General features: G+C 38.6%; 1 protein-coding gene across 13 annotated transcripts in view; it reads right to left on the bottom strand.

The window, feature by feature from the left end:
* WWOX (WW domain containing oxidoreductase) overlaps positions 1-20548 on the bottom strand; it is a 799245-nt gene that overhangs the window by 487752 nt on the left and 290945 nt on the right. For 11 of the 13 annotated variants that reach the window (XM_072117500.1, XM_072117505.1, XM_072117499.1 and 8 more), the window contains one exon: positions 13613-13877. In XM_072117500.1, the coding sequence (XP_071973601.1) occupies positions 13613-13877 (265 nt within the window). Of the gene's footprint in view, positions 1-9240; positions 10293-13612; positions 13878-20548 lie in introns of those variants that run through there. The other 2 variants (XM_072117509.1, XM_072117511.1) reach the window with 2 other exon arrangements.

The following is a 20548-nucleotide window of genomic DNA, read 5'->3' as shown; positions in this document are numbered from 1 at the left end:
AAGAGATTTCTCCCAGTAATTCAAATAAATAAGATATCCAGCTGAACAAACATGATTTATTCTGTAAGGTTACTTTGGCCTTTTTTTTTATTATTTAAAGTTGTCTTCTTTTTCTACTATGAATGATTAAGAAATGAAATGAACGGGGGATTGATTGATTCAAACTGTACTAAGAGGCAGCAAGATTGATGAATGAACTTAATATTATATAAGATGCTAATTTTGTCCCTTCTCCGTTTAGCCATAGGGGAATACCATACTACTGAAATGTGTTCAACTATGCAGAATAGGTATTTTTGTTATTTTAGTTTATTTATTTTAACAGAACCAGCACCAGATTTGTCCATACGCTGTATCTTGGCCTACAGAGAAGTCTTCTTTTTGGAACCACCTCTATAATGTCTATATGTGGTTATAGTCCTAGAACACTTAAAATATCTTAATTAGCTTTCCATTTACTATATTTGTACTATCACTACATTAAAAATAAAATGTATTTCCTGACTCGCATCATGATTAGGGCCAAAGTTTACTGAAATGGCTTCCAGGACCATAACAGCCCAAGGCAAGGCCTAGAAGACAAACACTGTGCTCATAATGTTTTGGGAATTTGTAGAGGAAATATTTTCATGCTGCTCTACAGTGGTAGGCCCCAAAATTTTACTGGTGGGCCCAAGGCATCTCAGCTGAATAACCTTGGAGGAGCTGCTACAGTTGTGAAACAGACATTTGTCAGTGTCCTCCCAAGCCAGAAGAGTGAGACAGTTTCCAATTATAGGAAGTTAAAGATGAGCCTTCTACAGAGAAAGAGTTCTGCTAGGGCAAAAAAAAAAAAATCTGTGAAAAATACCCTCAACTATAGTGCAGGGACAGTTACTAGAAGACAATGGTTAATAGGGACAGGATAGCACTTTCTCCATGCACAGTAACATCTCCACATGGCACATGCTGTGCCTACAAAACTCTTCCACAGAAAGCAATAGGATGTTTTCAGAAATGGTTATCTAGGAGCCTATTATAAGGTAAATTTTAGCACTGCCTTTGCAGCATTGATTGAATTAATCTCTTAACGCTACTGGCCTTTTTCGTTATTCAGTTTCCATTTTTTTCCTCCCCATCCTTAATACTAAATTTATATAGGTTTTATTATGGTTTAATATATTGAAAAAAAATTAAAACCTTTATATAAAAAAATTGATTATGCCCAACTCTGACGCTAATAACTTTTTTTATACTTCGGTGTACGGAGCTGTGTAAAGGAGAGGACGTTTTCATTGCTACCATTTTGGGGACTCTATGACCTTTTGATCACTTTTTATTCAAAATTGTATATGATGCAAAAAAGTAGTGATTCTGACATTTGGGCGCTATTTTCTCTTGCGGGGTTCATCACCGCTAATCACCGTTTTTATATGTTTATAGAACGATTATTTTGGGAAGTGATGATACCAAACATGTTTATGATTTTACTTTTTTATTTAGTTTAATCAGCTCTAGGGAAAGAGGGGTTGAATAGAACATTTTTCTTTTTTTATTTCTTTAAACTTTTGTTTAATTTTTTTTACTGTATTTTTAGACCACCTAGAGTACTTGAACCCTAGGGTATCTGAACACTTCCACCATATACTGTAATACTACTGTATTGCAGTATATAGGGATTTTGCACTGCATCTGTATCGATCTGTTACTCACAGACCATTACAAATGCTTCCTAAAGACAGCCCTGGAAGGTTGACTTTAACCCCCAGCTGTCTTGGTAACTGATCGTCGCACCCTGATGACATCATGGGGAACGCAGACCGAATCCAAGATGGAAGCGCCCATGCAGCGCAATTAAAAGGTTAAAACCTGAGAGTGGTGCCAGCACTGATTGGGGGTGTTAGCGACGGGTGTTTACTGCATAGTGCAGTAAACAGCCGGTTAGTATAAAGAGGGCTCAGCCTGTGAGCCCTACTTCATACTCCCCCTACTGCATCAGGATTTTCAGGAACGTCCAAATGTGGTATGGGGTTAAACAATTAAAGAAAGTATTACTAGAAAATTTGAGATAAATATCCCCATACATAAAACAATACCTTAGTATTGTTGCTTTAAATTTGTTTCTTAAAAAAAGGTTATATGTAAAACACGTCTATAATGAAAAATAAGCACATACAAATATTTTAGTCAAATACCATTAATGACTAGGATGCAAAAAAGCACCTTTTTTAGCTACTCTTACAAATTCTATTTTTTACAGTCTCAAATAAGTCATAAGATCTAAGTTGGCATCCACCCACACAGCCTTAGCGCATACTTGATGCAGACGCTAAAGCCACAGCATCATAAATCACTTGCACACCATGTGGTATTACTGTAGTCATTGTGATACATCGCCTTCAGTGAAAATTTAACATTTGGGGTCAATGAGGAATCAGGCTGCCTATCAATCAAGAGAGGCATTTGAGGAAATTTCATTAATGATATCTATGGGATGGTTTATACAGCATGCAATACACAAGGCTAAATTTAAAAGCATTTCAATCTGTCTTTGCATTAGTACAGTGAAATATTAGAGCTAGAAATACTGAGGTCCTCCTATGCAGGTAGTAAATGATCAGTTGAGGGGCTGCTGATGGTCATGATTTTAACAGAAAATATATAGACCCCTTGAAATCCACTAAGCAAAATATATATTTCTTGTTGGCCATAAAATCGCTTAAAGGGGTTTGCCCGTAAAAGAAAATTCTAAAATTCCAATCCCCTTGTGATATTAACACAATAAAGAACATTTTTAACCCTTTACTTTACAATTTTACTAAAATTTCCAGGGTGTGGGCGGGGACTCTCTAAGCATTGGCATTATGATCAAGTCAGTGTGTGTGTATCAGTGTGAGCTCCCTCCAGGAATGCAAGTAGACTCAAAGGAAAAAAGAAAGACGATACGGGCGCCACATGCGTAAACCCTAATTATTCTCAAGATGCTTATATTTTACTGGAAATGTGCTCACTTTTCTCGGGTGTACAGTCGGTACAATGCGTGAAATAGCTTTGACTTTGGTTTTCGAGTGGTTTAGGCAGCCCTCCAGGACTTCATGGCAACAGCTTCGCCAAGAAAGAAGATAAAATGGGTAGGTGATTTCCAGGGTATTTCACTGCGACAATCACTCAGACTAAATCCTTTTGGTAGTTAGGTTTCTTTATTAAATAGCTTTGTAACACGTGTTTTGAGCCCGGCCTGGGCTCTTCCTCAGTTACATAAAGCAGGTAACTTAATGTAACTGAGGAAGAGCCCAGTCCCGGCTCGAAGTGCATATTACAAAGCTATTTAATAAAGAAACCTAACTACCAAAAGGATTGGCACCATGAAATACCCAGGAAATCAACTTCTACCTATTTTTCCTGGAAAGCAAAGGGAGGGGGCTAGAGGCAGAGAGCAGAGAATATCTCAGCTCCGACCCTAAAGTCAGAAAATTCAGTGTTGTAAACAAGGGGCAACTGAAATTGTGTACAGCAGGACTGATAGAGACAGGTTGGAATTATATCTGTGAAAAGCTGTATTTTTGGTAATAACAGTGAATTAGAGAATGTGTTATTTTGTAGTCCTGAGTACATTTAAAAAACTTGTCTTTGTGGGAATACCCCTTTAAGGTATATTGCCCAGCTCAAAAGTTTTAATTGATTTTTTGCATGAAACTTTTTTCTTTTTTTCACCATATTCCAACACCAAAAACTTTTCCATACTACTAACATTTTTTGGGATGTACACCACTTTTTATTCAAACTTTTATGTTATGATGATTCGGCCATTTGGTGACTATTTTCTGTAATGGAGTTCACCAACCATTTTTATATTTATGATGAGTGGGCATTTTGGGATTGTGGTGATACCTAATATGCTTATGTTTGTTTATTTAATGTTTATTTTTTATTTAGTTTCCTCTTGTGAACGCGGGTGAATTGAACTTTTAGATTTTCTTATTTTTAAAACTTAATTTTTTTTGTTTTTTTTCTAGATTTTTAAGCCTCCGGGTACTTAAACCATAGGTATTCTGATCAGTTTTACTATTTACTGTGATACGGATGTATTGCAGTATATTGAAAAATCACTGTTCCTGTAAAAGATCCTGCTAATGGGAGCATCCTTTACAGCCAGTATTGCAATTCAGCTGTATAGAAATGGAGCCTAGTTACAATACCAAATACTACCCATGGTTAGATGTAGAGTTGTTATCGGGAAAAAAAGCACCCATGTTCTTTAACCCTCCGACAACTATGTCAGTATTTAAAACTGCTCATAGCCCATAGGGAACACCTTTTAGCAACATGTCTCATTATCCTGCCCAATCAAGAGTCTGTTACATGTTATAAGCTAGGTATTGTTTCGGTTTAAAAAATATGATGAGAGCATGCATTTATGAAAAAGTATAAGACATATGAAAGGTCATCCATAATCCATAAAAAACGTTTGTTTATAGAGATTCAGTATGAAACTCGCAGCTTAGTAGCAATAAAAAAAAATGTTTTATAAAAGTGTTTCTAAATACAGTGCATAAGCCTGAACAGAAAGTATGAGATTCAGGGTCTTCAAGGTCTATATGTAATATTACTGTACAGTTCTGCTGAGCCTTGTAATTAAGCTGTCTCTTCATTGTTTTCCAGTGGAACTATATGGCTTAGGCAGGTTTAATTGAGTCTTAAATGAAATACTGACAATATTGTGAGCAAAATAGAAAGCTATAAAAATGCCAAAACCAGTCTTCATATCATAAACCAAAGGACATTCCTCCTGGACCCCTTATTCATTCCTACTGATCCAATATGCATTAAGGCATGACCGGCTCCTGTCAACATTTTCGATACACACCATCAGCTGTTAAATGAGGTGCTTGGATGGGAATACTCAGCAAATTATTTTGATGCTTAACCATCGTGCAACATTGAGAGTGGCTTTATAATTACCTGCTACAGCCAAAAAGGTTTCTGGGAAGCAAATATTCCGGTTATGTGGCTAAAATGCTATAGGAAAACCAAGTCCCCGTATTTGGTCATATGAGCATAGAAATGCATTGACTTAAAGGGGTATTCCAGGAATCAGCATAATTCATATACAAATGGGCACTCAAAATATAAGCTAATATGTAATTAGTTGTTATTTAAAATATTGCTCCCCTTAGCAGAAAATGCTGCTGACATAGACTGTAATGAAGAATTAAAATGCTACTGGCCCTTTAATCAGTCCGTTAATTTCCTCCGCACGGTCCTTTGCCGGACAGAAGATGGCTGCTGGTCACATGTCCACATCACATGTCCTGTAGCAGCCTGGGCAGGGTCATGTGATCACCACTATGTTTGGCTGTAGTCGGTTGGTTGCAGTGCATCCAGTATTGCCAGTGTTTTGGTGATGGCAGTTACACATCATTACTATGGTGACAGAGCAAGAAAGTCTGTTATATCATTACTGTTAGCAGAGCATAAGTGGTAGGAGGAGTTACTAAGAACTAAAGAATCATGGAACTTGTAGTTTCCTGTGGCGGCCATCTTAGTGATAACTCCTCCTACTTTAAAGAGGCCATAAACTTTGTAAATCATAAAATCAAACTATTTAAGCTCTGTTTTGTGACTAATGACATTGAGTATTGTTATATTCATTTAGTTATATCATCATGGGTTTTTGTGTCAGACGTTCATACTCCCGGAATACCCCTTTAATCTGTTTGGTGAGGAATGTAGAAAGAACAGTTCATACATCTCTACATATGGACAAAACCATACAAGCAAATAAAAGAGGAAAAGCTTTACCATTTCTGAACAGCATTTTAATTTTATGGGGGGGGGGGGGATTTACATGCGATCAAGACTTGTCTTGATTCTTTCTATTAGGCTATATTTACACGAACGTTTGGGGGGTGTATATATGGCAGACCTATATATGGCGTATATACACATCCCCATACACGGCAATGGGCTCAAGGTGCCCTACGGGAGCAGTATGGTGTCCTTATCTTTCCACGTAGTACGGCACCGCAGCCATATATCACTATGAAGAGGGGCGGGGGTGAGCTGCGCTGAACCCCTCCTCCTCTCCCCGGTGCCAATGTATGCCTGTCGTACTATGGTACCGACGGCATACATCGTGTGAATGTAGCCTGTGTTATCGAGATTCACATCAGAAAATGCAATGGGGTTGGCCACTTTATGTTATTTTTTAATTATATATTCATGTTGTTGACGCCAAATTCTGACCCTACCATCCGAATGTCGCAGCAGAAATCGAGACTCATCAGACCAGGCAACGTTTTTCCAATCTTCTACTGTCCAATTTCGATGAGATTGTGCAAATTGTAGCCTCAGTTCCCTGTTCTTAGCTGAAAGGTGTGGTCTTCTGCTGCTGTAGCCCATCTGCCTCAAAGTTCAACGTACTGTGCGTTCAGAGATGCTCTTCTGCCTACCTTGGTTGTAACGGGTGGCGATTTGAGTCACTGTTGCCTTTCTATCAGCTCGAACCAGTCTGCCCATTCTCCTCTGACCTCTGGCATCAACAAGGCATTTCCGCCCACAGAACTGCCGCTCACTGGATGTTTTTTCTTTTTCGGACCATTCTCTGTAAACCCTAGAGATGGTTGTGCGTGAAAATCCCAGTAGATCAGCAGTTTCTGAAATACTCAGTCCAGCCCTTCTGGCACCAACAACCATACCACGTTCAAAGGCACTCAAATCACCTTTCTTCCCCATACTAATGCTCGGTTTGAACTGCAGGAGATTGTCTTGACCATGTCTACATGCCTAAATGTGATTGGCTGATTAGAAATTAAGCGTTAACGAGCAGTTGGACAGGTGTACCTAATAAAGTGGCGGTGAGTGTATATGCACTTAAAAATCTGACCATTTTCATGAAATCCTAGTTCAGAAGTTCTATTTCCTGATAAAGTAGGGCTTCAGAGACATCTATGGTTTTAATGTTATGTCTTCTTACAAAGCTCAACTCTGGTAGTGTGTAAAGGAAACATGTGTAAGCAACTTTCCATTCAAAACCAGCCCAGGGTCCACTTGTGTATGGAACTGGCGAGTCTGAGCTGTTATCTAGCTGGAAAAATGTCATTTTAAAATTAAGTCACAAGATTTTGTATGCACAGTATATACTAACTCCTTCTCTTCAACCTTTCAATTTCCCTAAGTCTAAATAGCATTTGCCCTCAGTGTACGCATCATGTACCCTTTAAATATTTGGTTCCAGTGGAATAGTCCAACAGTTTCTAAGAACTGAGGTCATGCACATAGATGTGGATCTCTTGTTACGACTGTTTACACTTTTCTTCAGACCGTGTTGATCTTGTGGTAAAATTATCATGCTTGTTTATTTCTAGTAGAAAATGGCTTCATTGTGCCTGTGTTACATAATAAGCTGGGTCTACTAAGAAATGAATCCAGAACGTGTGCACATTCATAGAATGTGTGCACATTGCCAGAGAAAAAAATTCCTGATGCACTTTGAGTTTTCTGTCCGTTTCAACCTTTGGCACCAAAAATAAGTATGTACTGTATGATTTTATTTTCTCTAAATCACTCATTGCCAACTGCTCTCATGTACTGGTACTGTAAGCCAGCACCTCAAGTACAGTCATACCCAAAATAATGACATCATAAAATTCTAATAGACTGTGTTTAAAGCGTCTATATCTTATATGTATTATATATGTGTTTGTTTGTGTATGCTTTTGATGTGCCCCAGTGATGTGACTATGCATATATAGACGGCTATATCATATATCAATTTTCTTTTAGTACAAACGATTAAAAATTTTTAAACTCTGTAAAAAAACCCATAAAAATTATATAAATTTGTATTCCTGTGATCGCACTAACCCACAAAAAATAAAGTAGAGGTGTCATTTGCAGCATACAGTGAAAACCATGAAAACTGCGGCCATGAAAAATGGCGCAAATGCATTTATTCTACAATTCTATCACATATGGAATTTATTTCCGGGGGTTCCCTGTAACCGGCAAGGAATATGAAATGCTCTCACTAGGAAGAACAATTTGTAAGGCAGAAAACAAGTGATCACATAGCTCTGTAAACAGAAAAATATTTTAAAAACCGGGACCCACTAGCGGTGGTATAACATTTGCCTTAAAGGGGTTGTCTCCCATCTCACACAGACATTGTAAATGATCGGGTAGAAATTCTATACTGCTAAAGTTCCAGAAGACTGATGCTTAAAAATCACTGGGCACTTCTACCCCAGTAACTGTGAACAGTGAACCCTGATGACATATTATACACAATAACTTCTATGGAAAATCTAGAGATAGCCTTATGGCAGGTCCTATCTGTTTTATGTAACATTAAGAATAAAATGAATAAGAATTACAATAAATAGTCAAACTTATTATTGGAATAATCTATTATAGTAGTAAAGCTTTGGAAGATATAATGCTTCCTTTTCATCATGCCTGTGTAATCTTTCCAAGAGGACAGAAAAGCTTTCTCAGGAAAATAAAAAGATTCTTCTAAGAATTCTCCTACAAAAATGTACTAATAGTACAGAACTAACTCAGTGACCGGGATCACATATTTTACTGTAGATCTTTGTAAACCAAAAGAGGTGGTCAAAAAAAACCTGCTAAAAGAAATAATAATATGACAATTAAAGGTGTGTTCCCATCTAAGGTAATGGTGGTACCCATACTTCTGCATCAATATAAAATATATTGCTTTTCAAAGTACAAAATCAATCTCTTCAATATTACTGTAATCCAGTTCAGAACTAGGGATGACTGGAATGTTAAAAACTCTGAGTAATATTAAAAATTAGTAACTATGATAAAATTCAATATACAAAAAAATGGAGATTTATCAAGCTGCCTGATCTAAAATTCTGGAGTACAAACATTTGGAAATGTTTTGCACCCTATTTATTAAGGATTTAGACTATCTTTAGGCACTTTTCTCATTTGTACAAAAAGGGTGTGGTCTTGTCAAAGGGGCGTGGTTTCACACACAAAAATGTTTTACTAGAACATCTAGTACAAGGGGCAACATATGACTTTACCGTCTTGTACTGCACCAGACTTATCATCCAGTATCAGTGATAAATCAGGAGCAGAAGAAGACTGATCTAGTCCTACTCTGCACTGGTTTAATGATTGACACATTAATAAATCTCCCCAGTATGTTCAGAGGAAATAATGCAAAACTACAACAACGTATAGAAAATATATATTTTTTTTCCTAGCACACAGATGGACTATAAAATTCATAATAAATTTCATAATAGTATAAATATACAGTGTTCACATTTATGGTAAACTTAGACTGACGAATTTCGAATGCAGATAGTCTTGGTCTGGGGAATGTGAGATGTCACCGGAATATAACTCCTCCTTCTCCTACAGATCCCTTATAGTGATCACAAAAAATACAAACAATACCAAAACAACACTTTTTATGGACCATATCTGTCAACACACATAAATGAATAAGTTATGTATCCCCCTTTAATAGCACCAATATCCATGCTGATAGCAAAATAATAAAGAAACGATAACAAGTGCCTATAACAACCCAACCCATTCCACCTTGATGCAGCCACAGTTGGATATAGAGGGAAGGAGAACCAGTTGGGTATAGAGGGAAGGCTATGGTCATTCAAGACATATTCTTTGAATCTCTCTCATATGAACATCTTATATCTTTATCTCTTGTTATCTATCTAGCTATATGTATAAATAAACATTTATCTCTTTAGTATGATAATATATTACTTTGCCAATACATGTACATCTGACATAGTAAAACACTGTAAACTAAGATATTATATAATATTTCACATAGTTACACCTATACATTACATTTAAGTAAAACACATGATCTGTGTATATATGTCATTTGACTTTATGGACCTGGTAGCATATAGACATATGTGGTCTCATTTGCTAAGACGCTCTCAACAAAGATACTCTGATCCCCTTAAATTTACAGTCCTGTCATCTTCTTTGCGGGATCAGGCCTATGTAATGCAGACACCATGCCACTTTGCAGGATCCATCCCATTAGAATTGGACTGTAGGTAAGAAAAATGTTTTCTCTGCACAGAATCCTAAATGTTCATCTTTGTCTGACAGAGCAGTCAACACATCTCCATCCTTTCTGGAATCTGTTACATTTTTCAAGTTATAAATCTTTCGGCATCAGGTTATTCCAGGGCAGAATCCCGCTGCTCCGGCGAGTTAAGGTTAACGCAGTGACAGCTTGAGCTTTCTCACTGTAATTTATAACTCTGCAACAGAACCAGAGTTTTTATTCCCATCTATTAAAAAGGGGAACAGCACATCTGTTAAAGTTCTTGCACAATGGCTGGCTGTGCACCGAAACAGGAAACGTAACCCAATAGTCTCAGAACTTCAACAAACCTGACCCACTTTTCAAATTTTTTTTTATTATTAATTTTAGTTCGATGTAACATCTGCTAAGCGCTTGCCGCCCCCTAACACTTGATATTCTTTCAACTCCCACCGCTGCCAAAAAAAATATTTCTTTCTATTAAAGACTGCTCCAAGTGTGTGATAATAGCACTTGGGCGCTCAGCTTTGCTTTATTTGGGATACTTGCTTCATACACTTCAAAGAAAGCTATATATCAAACAATATTCTAGATGGCACAAAGCTTATCATATATCTCGAGCAGCAGGAGGATCTGAAGAAAGGTTTTGCACTTATCGACCCCCCCCCCCCTACAATCCTTATCAAAGTCCAAATGAGAGCACATGGTCAAAACCAATACCAGTACATTTTCTGTCAACAATGTTCTTCAGAGGAGAACTAAGAAAAATGTAGGGGAAATGCATCAGTTGTGTCCAAAACAACTGCTGAGTCACATTTTATAGTGTAGCAGCTTAAAAAAAAAATTATTTCCATATAGTAAAAAACAAAAGTTCACATGACAATTAAATAATATATCAGAAACACAATTTTTAAGTGGGTTCTGTATATGATATTGTCATGGGTGCTCCTGCGATCCATACCTCACCCGTGCCCCTCCGTGTGCACTGGCACAGGGCCTGTGCTTCTTACCTGTCCCCACTCCTGATCCCAGTCCTCCGGAGGTGCGCATGTCCCTGTCCCGGTCCCCTGTCCGGCTTCAGAGAATTTAAAGGGCCAGTGCACTGCTAATTGGTGCTGGCCATTTTCCTGCCTCTCCCTGCACACCTTGACGGATCTTTGTGCCTAGTGCCTCTGAGAAAGCTATTTTATGCGATTTGCAGTGTTTACGAATTCCTGTTGTGACCCTGGTTCCGTTACTGACTCTGATCCCGTGCTATCTGTCCTGAACTACCGCTACGTCTCGACCTTCTGCCTGTCCCCCACCACGAGTTTGCCTTACGATTCTGTACTTTGCCTTGGCAGCCACTGCGGACAAATTCGCGCCTGTGGAACGACCTGGTGATACCAGGCCGCAGCAAGTCCAACCTGCTTTGCGGTGGGCTCTGGTGAAAACCGGGTACCACTTAGATTCTGGTCCCAGATGTTGGCTTATGTCATCGTCTGCGGTGGTACAGAGGATCCACTACCACTGATCCTGACAGATGTGAAACAGCAGCAGCTATATTTACTTGGTGCACTTTGCTTCATGATGTTGCGACAGAATTGTGTCGCATATCAGTTATAAATGTGTCGCAAACTAGGAACACATACTATCACACCCCTCTAAGTACACAGTATTAAAAAGTGTCAGACAAAATGCAACTGAGACACAATTGTGGGGCATGAACAACATGTGCAATATATATACCGTATATACTCGAGTATAAGCCGACCCAAGTATAAGCCGAGGCCCCTAATTTTACCACAAAAACCCGGTAAAACCTATATATTTTTTACTCGAGTATAAGCCGAGTTTGGGTTTTCAGCACATTTTTTGTGCTGAAAAACTAGGCTTATACTCGAGTATATAAGGTATATCAGATATATATCTGGTTTATGCTTTAAACTGCCATTCTGTTTATACATACAGCCATGGATATAAACTGAAACTGCAGAAAGAAAGAAAAGTCCTGGAAATCTACAAGCATGATAAACCAGGGACACTTACACATATATGACTGTAGTGATCTTCTTAGATGTGTTACCCATGGCCTCCGTCCCTCTAAAATCAACTTCTAAAATCAATTATGCTCATGAGCCTGAAGAGTTCCTGGGGGCGTTACCATAGCCCTTCCGTGCACTGGCTTCACATGCTGTTACACTGTGAAGGATTTTAGAGTTGATTTTAGAAAAAAGGGGGCCATAGATAAAGAATATAAGATGATTACCACAGTCACAGTGCCTGGATATATGAGTAAGTGTCCCTCGTGTATCATGAATGATTTTGATGGTAGATTTCCTATAGGAGCTTTTCTAGTCACAAGTCTACCATCTCTTTACCTTACAAGAAAACACAGCATAGCATAAGGCACTGTATTTTTGTGTAACCAAGCTCCCTGCTGCACTGGAGGTGGGACTGTGGCTGAGCACCCACTGTCTACTTTCCATTTTGTCCAGTGCTACACAACTCAATTTTTTACACAATAGATGACATAGAAATAAAGCAAAGAAAGGCAGAGGTCAACTTGCACCAGGATATAAATTTTTCTCAAATAAATTGTATTCTTATGTACCAATAACTGGATACATTAATAATCTTTCATCATCCCAAGGGAATTTGGGTGAGGGGAGTACATCACATTACTTTCTCCCTTTATTGCACTTCTGTTTGCAACTTTTATTGGCACATTTGTAAATTTTGCGGCTGATTTATCTTTGGAATTCAGACATTGATATTTAAAAATAGTTGCAAATAATGATTTTCATTAACTTTCTTATTCGTTCATCATCATCTAAATTAAAGCTAAGTTAAAGCTTAACCCAAAGGCACAAGTTGTTCTCACAATATTGGCATAAATTTTTTTCTAATTTGAAAAAAAAAAAAAAACAACAATAAATAGTAATCTATAGACCTGAAAAAACATTTGAACTCATCAATTTTTTTTGGAGGCACTACTGAATACTGTACATACTGGATTCAAGCACATGAGCAACTTCATACAAACTCCCACATTAGAAGGGCAGCTGAAGAAATAGATCTCTTTAAGTTAGGTCATCTATAGAATGCAATAAAACATAAATGTAATACTAAACAAACAGAAGAATATTTTGTCATTAGAGGCTGACAATTACCAAGATGTCACAATGAAGCTTTACCACACCTATTCAAACTTTACTAGGGTAGTTATTCCAAAAAGATCTCAAGCCAAATGTCTGCAATGTTTTTCAGCTCATTTCTTTTCTAACAATTTGTAAAAAGCCAATTCCCATGATTTTATCGTATCGCATTTCTCTTGTCTCCACTCCTCAGACATACATCGCTGTGTAATTATCAGAAAGAGCAAGATCTCTTCTACAAAGGACTCAATTCTGGAAGCTACAGAAGGGATTGTTTTGAGATTATTATGGTGTCAGAGCACCAAACTCAAATAAAGCTTGCAGGTATCAAAGGCAGAGAGGTTGAGAAAATAAGTACATCTGGATTTTCAATTCACTTTCATCCTATGCCAACAGCTAAAACCAACAATATGTAAAGAACTTCACTCACCATGGACTTTGTAAAGGGTCGAACCAAACCAAACAGCAACCTGTACCCCCACCAGTGCCTATGAATGGATGAATACATCATGTTTCCTGGATGCACCGCATTGGACGTCACCCCATGAGGAGAGAGACGGCGGTTCAATTCCTTGGAGAAGAGAACATTGCAGAGCTTGGAACGGTTGTATGCCAACATAGCCCAGTAGTCCTTCTTAGATGGGGAAAGCAGGTTAAGGTCAAGTTTCCCAGATGAATCTTTAATTTCTGTGAATCTAAAATTATAAAAGAAAAAAAAAAATTATATATAAAAATAAAACATCCTGCCAATAAAAACTTAGCTACAGTCTAATAAAATTGAACTAGTGCTTGCCATAAACACTTCTATACTTGGAGGTGTGATGAGGTTTCTTTCAACAACTTAACATTTTTCCTTTTATTAAAACTCAAAATTAGTTCTTCTTATTTGGTGCTTTATTTTTTCAAAATCAATTATGATTTTTTTTTGCCTTATAATCTCGTTTTTTTTTAATAACCAGCAAATACTGAACAAATGGCAATGTCCACATATTTCAAATTTACTGGGAAACTTCTAATATAATCATGACAAGGGTGAAAATGAGTTTTTCATGGTTATTCTTATGAGATCAGTGTGGTGGATTATCACAACGCCTGAGAAAGTTAATTGTGTGAAAACCTATTGGAGATTCTAGTCAAAAATCAGAAAACTAGAATACAGAAGACATAAATACATATGAACATTGACTTAAAGGGGCTAATAATTATAAACTTTAGGAAAGTAAGTACAAGACCTTGTCACCCATATGGTACTTACCCTGATTCTCTATTGCTGGCAGGAGTTGGGAGTCACATGCCCCAGATTTTTTGGCCTGTGGCGGCCCAAATTTCTTTATGCAGATTGGGGGGGGGGGGGGGTTGAGCCATTGAAGGGACCTGGCCATTTTGGAGACATTGAGATATTGCTGGGGACTCTTGGGACATTACAGTATGCTGTGGGATACATTGCTGGTGCCTCTGGGGGGCATAACAGGAACTCTGGGGGACATTACAGGGTGCTCTGTGGACATTACAGGGGGCTGTGGGGGGCATGACAGAGAGCTGTGGGAACAATACAAGGGTCTTTGAGGGCAATACAGGGGGCTGTGGGGGGTATGACAGAGGGCTGTGGGGGGTATGACAGAGGGCTGTGGGGGACAATACAAGGGTCTTTGATGGCAATACAGGGGGTTGTGGGGGACAATAAAGGGGGTTGTGGGGGACATTACAGGGCACTATGCAGACATTACTTAGTGTAGGTATTATTAGATGAGGGTTGCCTTTATGTGGGCATGATTTAGTTTAGTGTCGCATTGACAGCAAATTAGTGGGGGCACATATATTAAGTGTAGATTGTATTTTTGCTGGTTAGTTCAAGTTTAGGGAACATTATTAGGTGAATGGCACAATGAAGGGGTGTAATGTAAAGTGTGGGTCTATACACTGTGGCTGGGGGCAGTAATTGTCAGGGTTATTATGAAATGTGGGAGCCACAATGGGGGCCCTGTACTGTGTGTAAACCAGTATGTATGTATGTATATATGTATATATATATATATACCTTTATCACTAGGCAGTGTTACTCAGGGTGGTCAAAATCTGGTGACAGTTTAAGATGTTTAGTTCATAAAATGGTGTTACTTGTGGAGGTCTATAGTACACAAGCCTCTATAGCAGCGGTGGCAAACCTTTTAGACATTGAGTGCCCAAACTACAACCTAAACCCGCATATTTTTTGCAATGCCAATGCGACAATTTAAGCAGTAACTTATTAATCCCAGCTCTTTCACAGGATTAAATTGTATTGGCATCTGTGGACACCATACAGTAGAAAAAAGGAGAAGAATTTAGGATTATCAATGTAGTTTCCTTCTAGGGTCCTGGGCTGCCTGGAACTGAAATAGCAGCCCAGGACCTTATTTATTTATTTATTATCATGTTTCATATAATAATCCTCCTATTGTAACTAAGATCCAGACTGCACACACCGGAATCATTTATACTTGATACCCTCATTCAATACGTCTTACACAGAGCTATTTAATTTAATCCCTACATACCCCTCTCATAATTACCACTGCCCGCTCCGGCTCGCCACCTGCGCATGACCTACACATTATGTCGCTCCTACACCCAGCGGCCATCTTTTCGGTATCCTTTCACCACACGAATGCGCCAACTTCCACTTGTGGCGCGATACCCACCTCCCGTTCACTATTTTAACCCTGGCGCCCTCGAGCCTCCCGCAAGCGATTGGGACGAGATCTAAACCCCCTATTATATTTTTTATATATATAGATGTATACATGTATGTACCAAAATATTTTTCCAATTATCTGTCTATAAACCGATATATTTTTTAAATATTTTTTTATTAATATTACTATTTTATACTTACTGATATTAAGCACCTTTACCAGCTCCTTCTATTCTACTATTCTTCAAAAAAATTGAATTGCTCTATTTTTTATTAGTGTGTTTTGTACATGTACTTTGTTTTCAGTCTCATACCACTTGAGAAAGGAGTCTTCCTACTCCGAAACGCGTTGTGATCCGAGATTTTCAAATAAATGCTTTTCGTACCATGATGTACCATACCTGAATTTGTGTGTGCGCCACAACAGACAACCCTTCACCTACAAAAAATAAATTTCCGGATCCAGCTAGGTGCAGATTAAAATAGCCTTTATTCGATTTTCAGGCAAACTTGGTTCTTGCTTGGTGGGAGGAAACTGCCATTTTTGGTCCTAATAACCCATTTGTTGCCTGCGTGGAGTGGTATGGCAGATACATCGACGACCTGCTCATTATATGGGGAGCCGATGTGTCTGCCATACCACTCTTCGTGGATTACTTGAACAGCAACGAATGTGGGTTACAATTTACCCATTGTGTTGATCCCAAAACTATGGTGTTCCTTGATCTGAGCCTGGAAGGCACACCGGGGAATATCATTAAAACAAGTACTTACAGGAAACCTACGGCGGGTAATACTATTCTGTTGGCCAATAGCCAACATCCACAACATACAGTCAAATCAATCCCTGTGGGAGAAATGACAAGAGCCCGACGTAATTGTAGTACAGATCTGGATTATGAGGATGAGGTGAGGAAGATTTCGGGTAGATTAAAAAAGAGAGGGTACAAAGATTGGATGCTCAAAAGAGCTAAAAGTATTACAGACAAAAAATCGAGAGAGGCATTGCTGTCCACAAATCGGAATACAGGTAATAGGAATATAACATCAAAAACAGACAGTAACAAAAAACCAACATTGGTTCTTAACCCCTTCCCGACGCGCACCGTACTAGTACGGCGCGCGCCAGGTCCCGGTGCATGGAGAGGGCTCGCGGGCCGAGCCCTCTCCATAGCCGGTAAGTCTTTGCTGCATATTGCAGCAAAGGCTTACCGGTAACACCCGCGATCGGTGCTAGCACCGATCGCGGGTGCTTTCACCGCGATCACCTCCGGCAATGCTGCCGGAGGCTTCAAAAAGATGGCGCCGCATGGGCGCCGCCATCTTGGCGCGGATCTTCGCTCCCCGATGACGTCACGGGGAGCGGTGATCCGTTGCCATGACAGCATCGGGCCTCACCTCGTTTTAACCTATTCATTACAATGTGCTATCAGCACATTGTAATGAATGAGGAGTAAAATCCCCATATACTGCCATATTGCAGTATGGCAGTATATGGTAGGATCGATCAGACAACCTAGGGTTAAAGTACCCTAGGGAGTCTGAAAAATAGTTAAAGTAAAAGTAAAAAAAAGTTTAAAAAAAAAAAATTATATTAAAAAAACCTAAAAATTCAAATCACCCCCCTTTCCCTAGAACTGATATTAATATTAATAAACAGTAAAAATCATAAACACATTAGGTATCACCGCGTCCGAAAATGTCCGATCTATCAAAATATAATAACGGTTTTTCACTGCGTTTAACCCCGTAACGGAAAATAGCCTCCAAAGTCAAAAATGACATTTTTTTGCCATTTTGGAAAATATAAAAAAATTAATAAAAAGTGATCAAAAGGTAGCACAGTCCTAACAATGATAGCAATGAAAACGCCATCAAAAGTCGCAAAAAATGACACCACCCACAGCTTCGTACACCAAAGTATGAAAAAGTTATTAGCGCCAGAAGATGACAAAATCAAAAAAAAAATTTTTGTACAGGAGGTTTTAATTTTTTTAAATGTATGAAAACATTATAAAAGCTGTACAAATGTGGTATCCCTGTGATCGTAGCAACCCAAAGAATAAAGTAGACCTGTCATTTGGGGCACACAGTGAAAGCTGTAAAATCCAAGCCCACAAGAAAACGTCGCAAATGTGTTTTTTCACCATTTTCACTGCATTTGGAATTTTTTTCCCGCTTCCCAGTACGCGCCATGGAACATTAAATACCGTCACTACGAAGTGCAATTTGTTACGCAAAAAATAAGCCATAACAGAGCTCTTTATGTGGAAAAATAAAAAAGTTATAGATTTTTGAAGGTGGGGTGTGAAAAATGGAAGTGAAAAAACTAAAAAAGGCCAAGTCGTTAAGGGGTTAATTATAGTCCCCAATTCCAAACCATTAAAAATATTGTTCTGAAACATTTACCTCTCCTCAATGAGAATCCGATTTTAGAGCAAATACTGAAGAGGGGATGTGGAATAGTATCCCGTAGAAATAAAACCATAGGGAACACTCTATCCCCCTCCCTGATAACAAGTTCATCCAACAATACAAATAGAACATGGTTGAACACAACTGGATTTTTTAAATGTGGCACTTTCCCTTGTAAAACATGTAATTACGTAAGGAATACAAAAACAATCACAAACAATACGGGTGACATTAAATTCACCATAGATAGTTTCCTAAATTGCAACAGTACCAATGTTATATATACTGTGTATTGTGATGAATGCCATTTACAGTATATAGGCCAAACAAGCAAAAAGTTCAAGACTAGACTCTTGGAACATCTAAAAGATATCAAAAACCCAGCAGGGAAAAATTTGTCAGGGATATCTAAACACTTTGCGATGGTACATGAGGGAAAAACTGCCAGTCTGAGAGCACATGCATTTGAGAAGATCAGGCTACCTATACGAGGGGGCAATATAAGCACTTTATTAAAAAACAGGGAAGCCTATTGGCAATTCAAGCTCAAAACAATGTTTCCATCAGGGATGAACTATAAGAACGAATTTATGTACCACTACTGAATGTGCTGAGTGTCATCTGCTAGATAGTGTTGTGTTATGCCTTTCTATGAGTTTAATAGCCAAAACTTTGTGTTTAATAGCCAAAATTTGTTTTCTTTTCTTAGGTGTGTAGTAACAAGTGTGTACAAGGATGTGTTACCCGGATCGAGTGCCCAGCAGGGTACCGGACACTTCCGTACACACTTTTTAGGGATGGAAAGAAATCCATTGCATATCCCACACAACTTGCTTAATGCATGTTTACATGTTTAATGTTTACATGTTTACTTGTTAACATATGTTGACATGTACAAAAAAGAAAGTTTACATGTCAACAGTTTACAGTTTGCATGTTAACATATGTTTACATGTTTAATGTTTACATGTTTACATATTAATGCATGTTTATAGTCACTACTTATGTGGTTTTATATTTACTCATTGTTTTTTAAAAAAAATATAATATTTTAATATTTGTGTCTTACTCTTTGTATTTAGTTACTGGGCTAATCGGTATCCATCGATCGACCGACCAACCAATGGTACCTCGTGGATAATATTATTAACACAAAGTGTTCCCCAACGACCGTGAGATATGCCAGGCTGGTTGGTCCTCGATGCACCGGTATATATACTGACCTTTATGAATTCAAGGCGCAACGGAATGTCTTGCTATTGAATGCATTCCGGCTGTTCACCGGTTGCTGTACCAGGTGACAAGTCACATGACCGCAGATACCAGATCAGCGTGGAGTTCCCTTGGTAACAGCTAAAAGGAACCACGGAACACAAAGAAAAACATTGCCTCTGTATTATTTAAGCTTAATTTTTATAACAAACATGATTATTATGTATAATTCTTGCACCTATAATGCCTTGCAATGGAATTTTGTACTAAGTTTTGCAAAGATTGACATGTTTTATTGTTATCACATGTGATTGGTGGAATCTGAAGGGGGAGGAGTGGCCGATGGGTTATTTAACAAACAGGTCGACCACACTCCTCAGTCATGATTAAGAGCACTTGTATGTGCTAGAAACGCGTTGACGATTATACCATGCCACCAGTATTTTATCTGATGGATGCCCTGAAAATCGAATAAAGGCGATTTTTATCTGCACCTAGCTGGATCCGGAAATTTCTTTTTTGTGGACTACATCGCCCAGCAGCGGGGTGGATCCGTGCTAGCGGACTAAGTTGCCACATGATCCAGGTGAGCTGGAGGACTTTTTGTATATAAACCCTTCACCTACCTCTGTACATTCCGATCGCGACCGTCTTGGTAACCGAGTCCCGATACCCATTGTCTGAAGGCAGCACCTCATTACCCACCAACGCTATACCAAACGCTTATTAGTGTTGTGCCTAATATAGCACAACCATATCTGGTGAGCCTCAATCCAATTGTTATTCTTTCTCTATCTGCTACCACCACCCATACTCGAATAAGTAATACTACTCTATGAGCGCTATTCGGTTTCCCCTTGTTTGCCTTTCTATCCTCTTGGAACTGAAATAGGGCTTGGGTCCATTCTGGCAAACTCTGCACTGGGGTAATGGCAAGGGTGCCCATAGAGGGGGCTCTGAGTGCCACCCCTGGCACCCGTGCCATAGGTTCCCAACCACTGCTCTATAGGGTACTTCCAAACTTAATTGGTCATCAAAAATATAGTTTTTATCAAATCATTTGGA

Source organism: Engystomops pustulosus, chromosome 7, assembly GCF_040894005.1.
Source record: "Engystomops pustulosus chromosome 7, aEngPut4.maternal, whole genome shotgun sequence".
NCBI classification, from domain to species: Eukaryota; Metazoa; Chordata; class Amphibia; order Anura; family Leptodactylidae; genus Engystomops; species Engystomops pustulosus.
The sequence above is the reverse complement of the archived record's forward strand: the minus strand, read 5'-3'. Positions and strand labels throughout refer to the sequence as shown.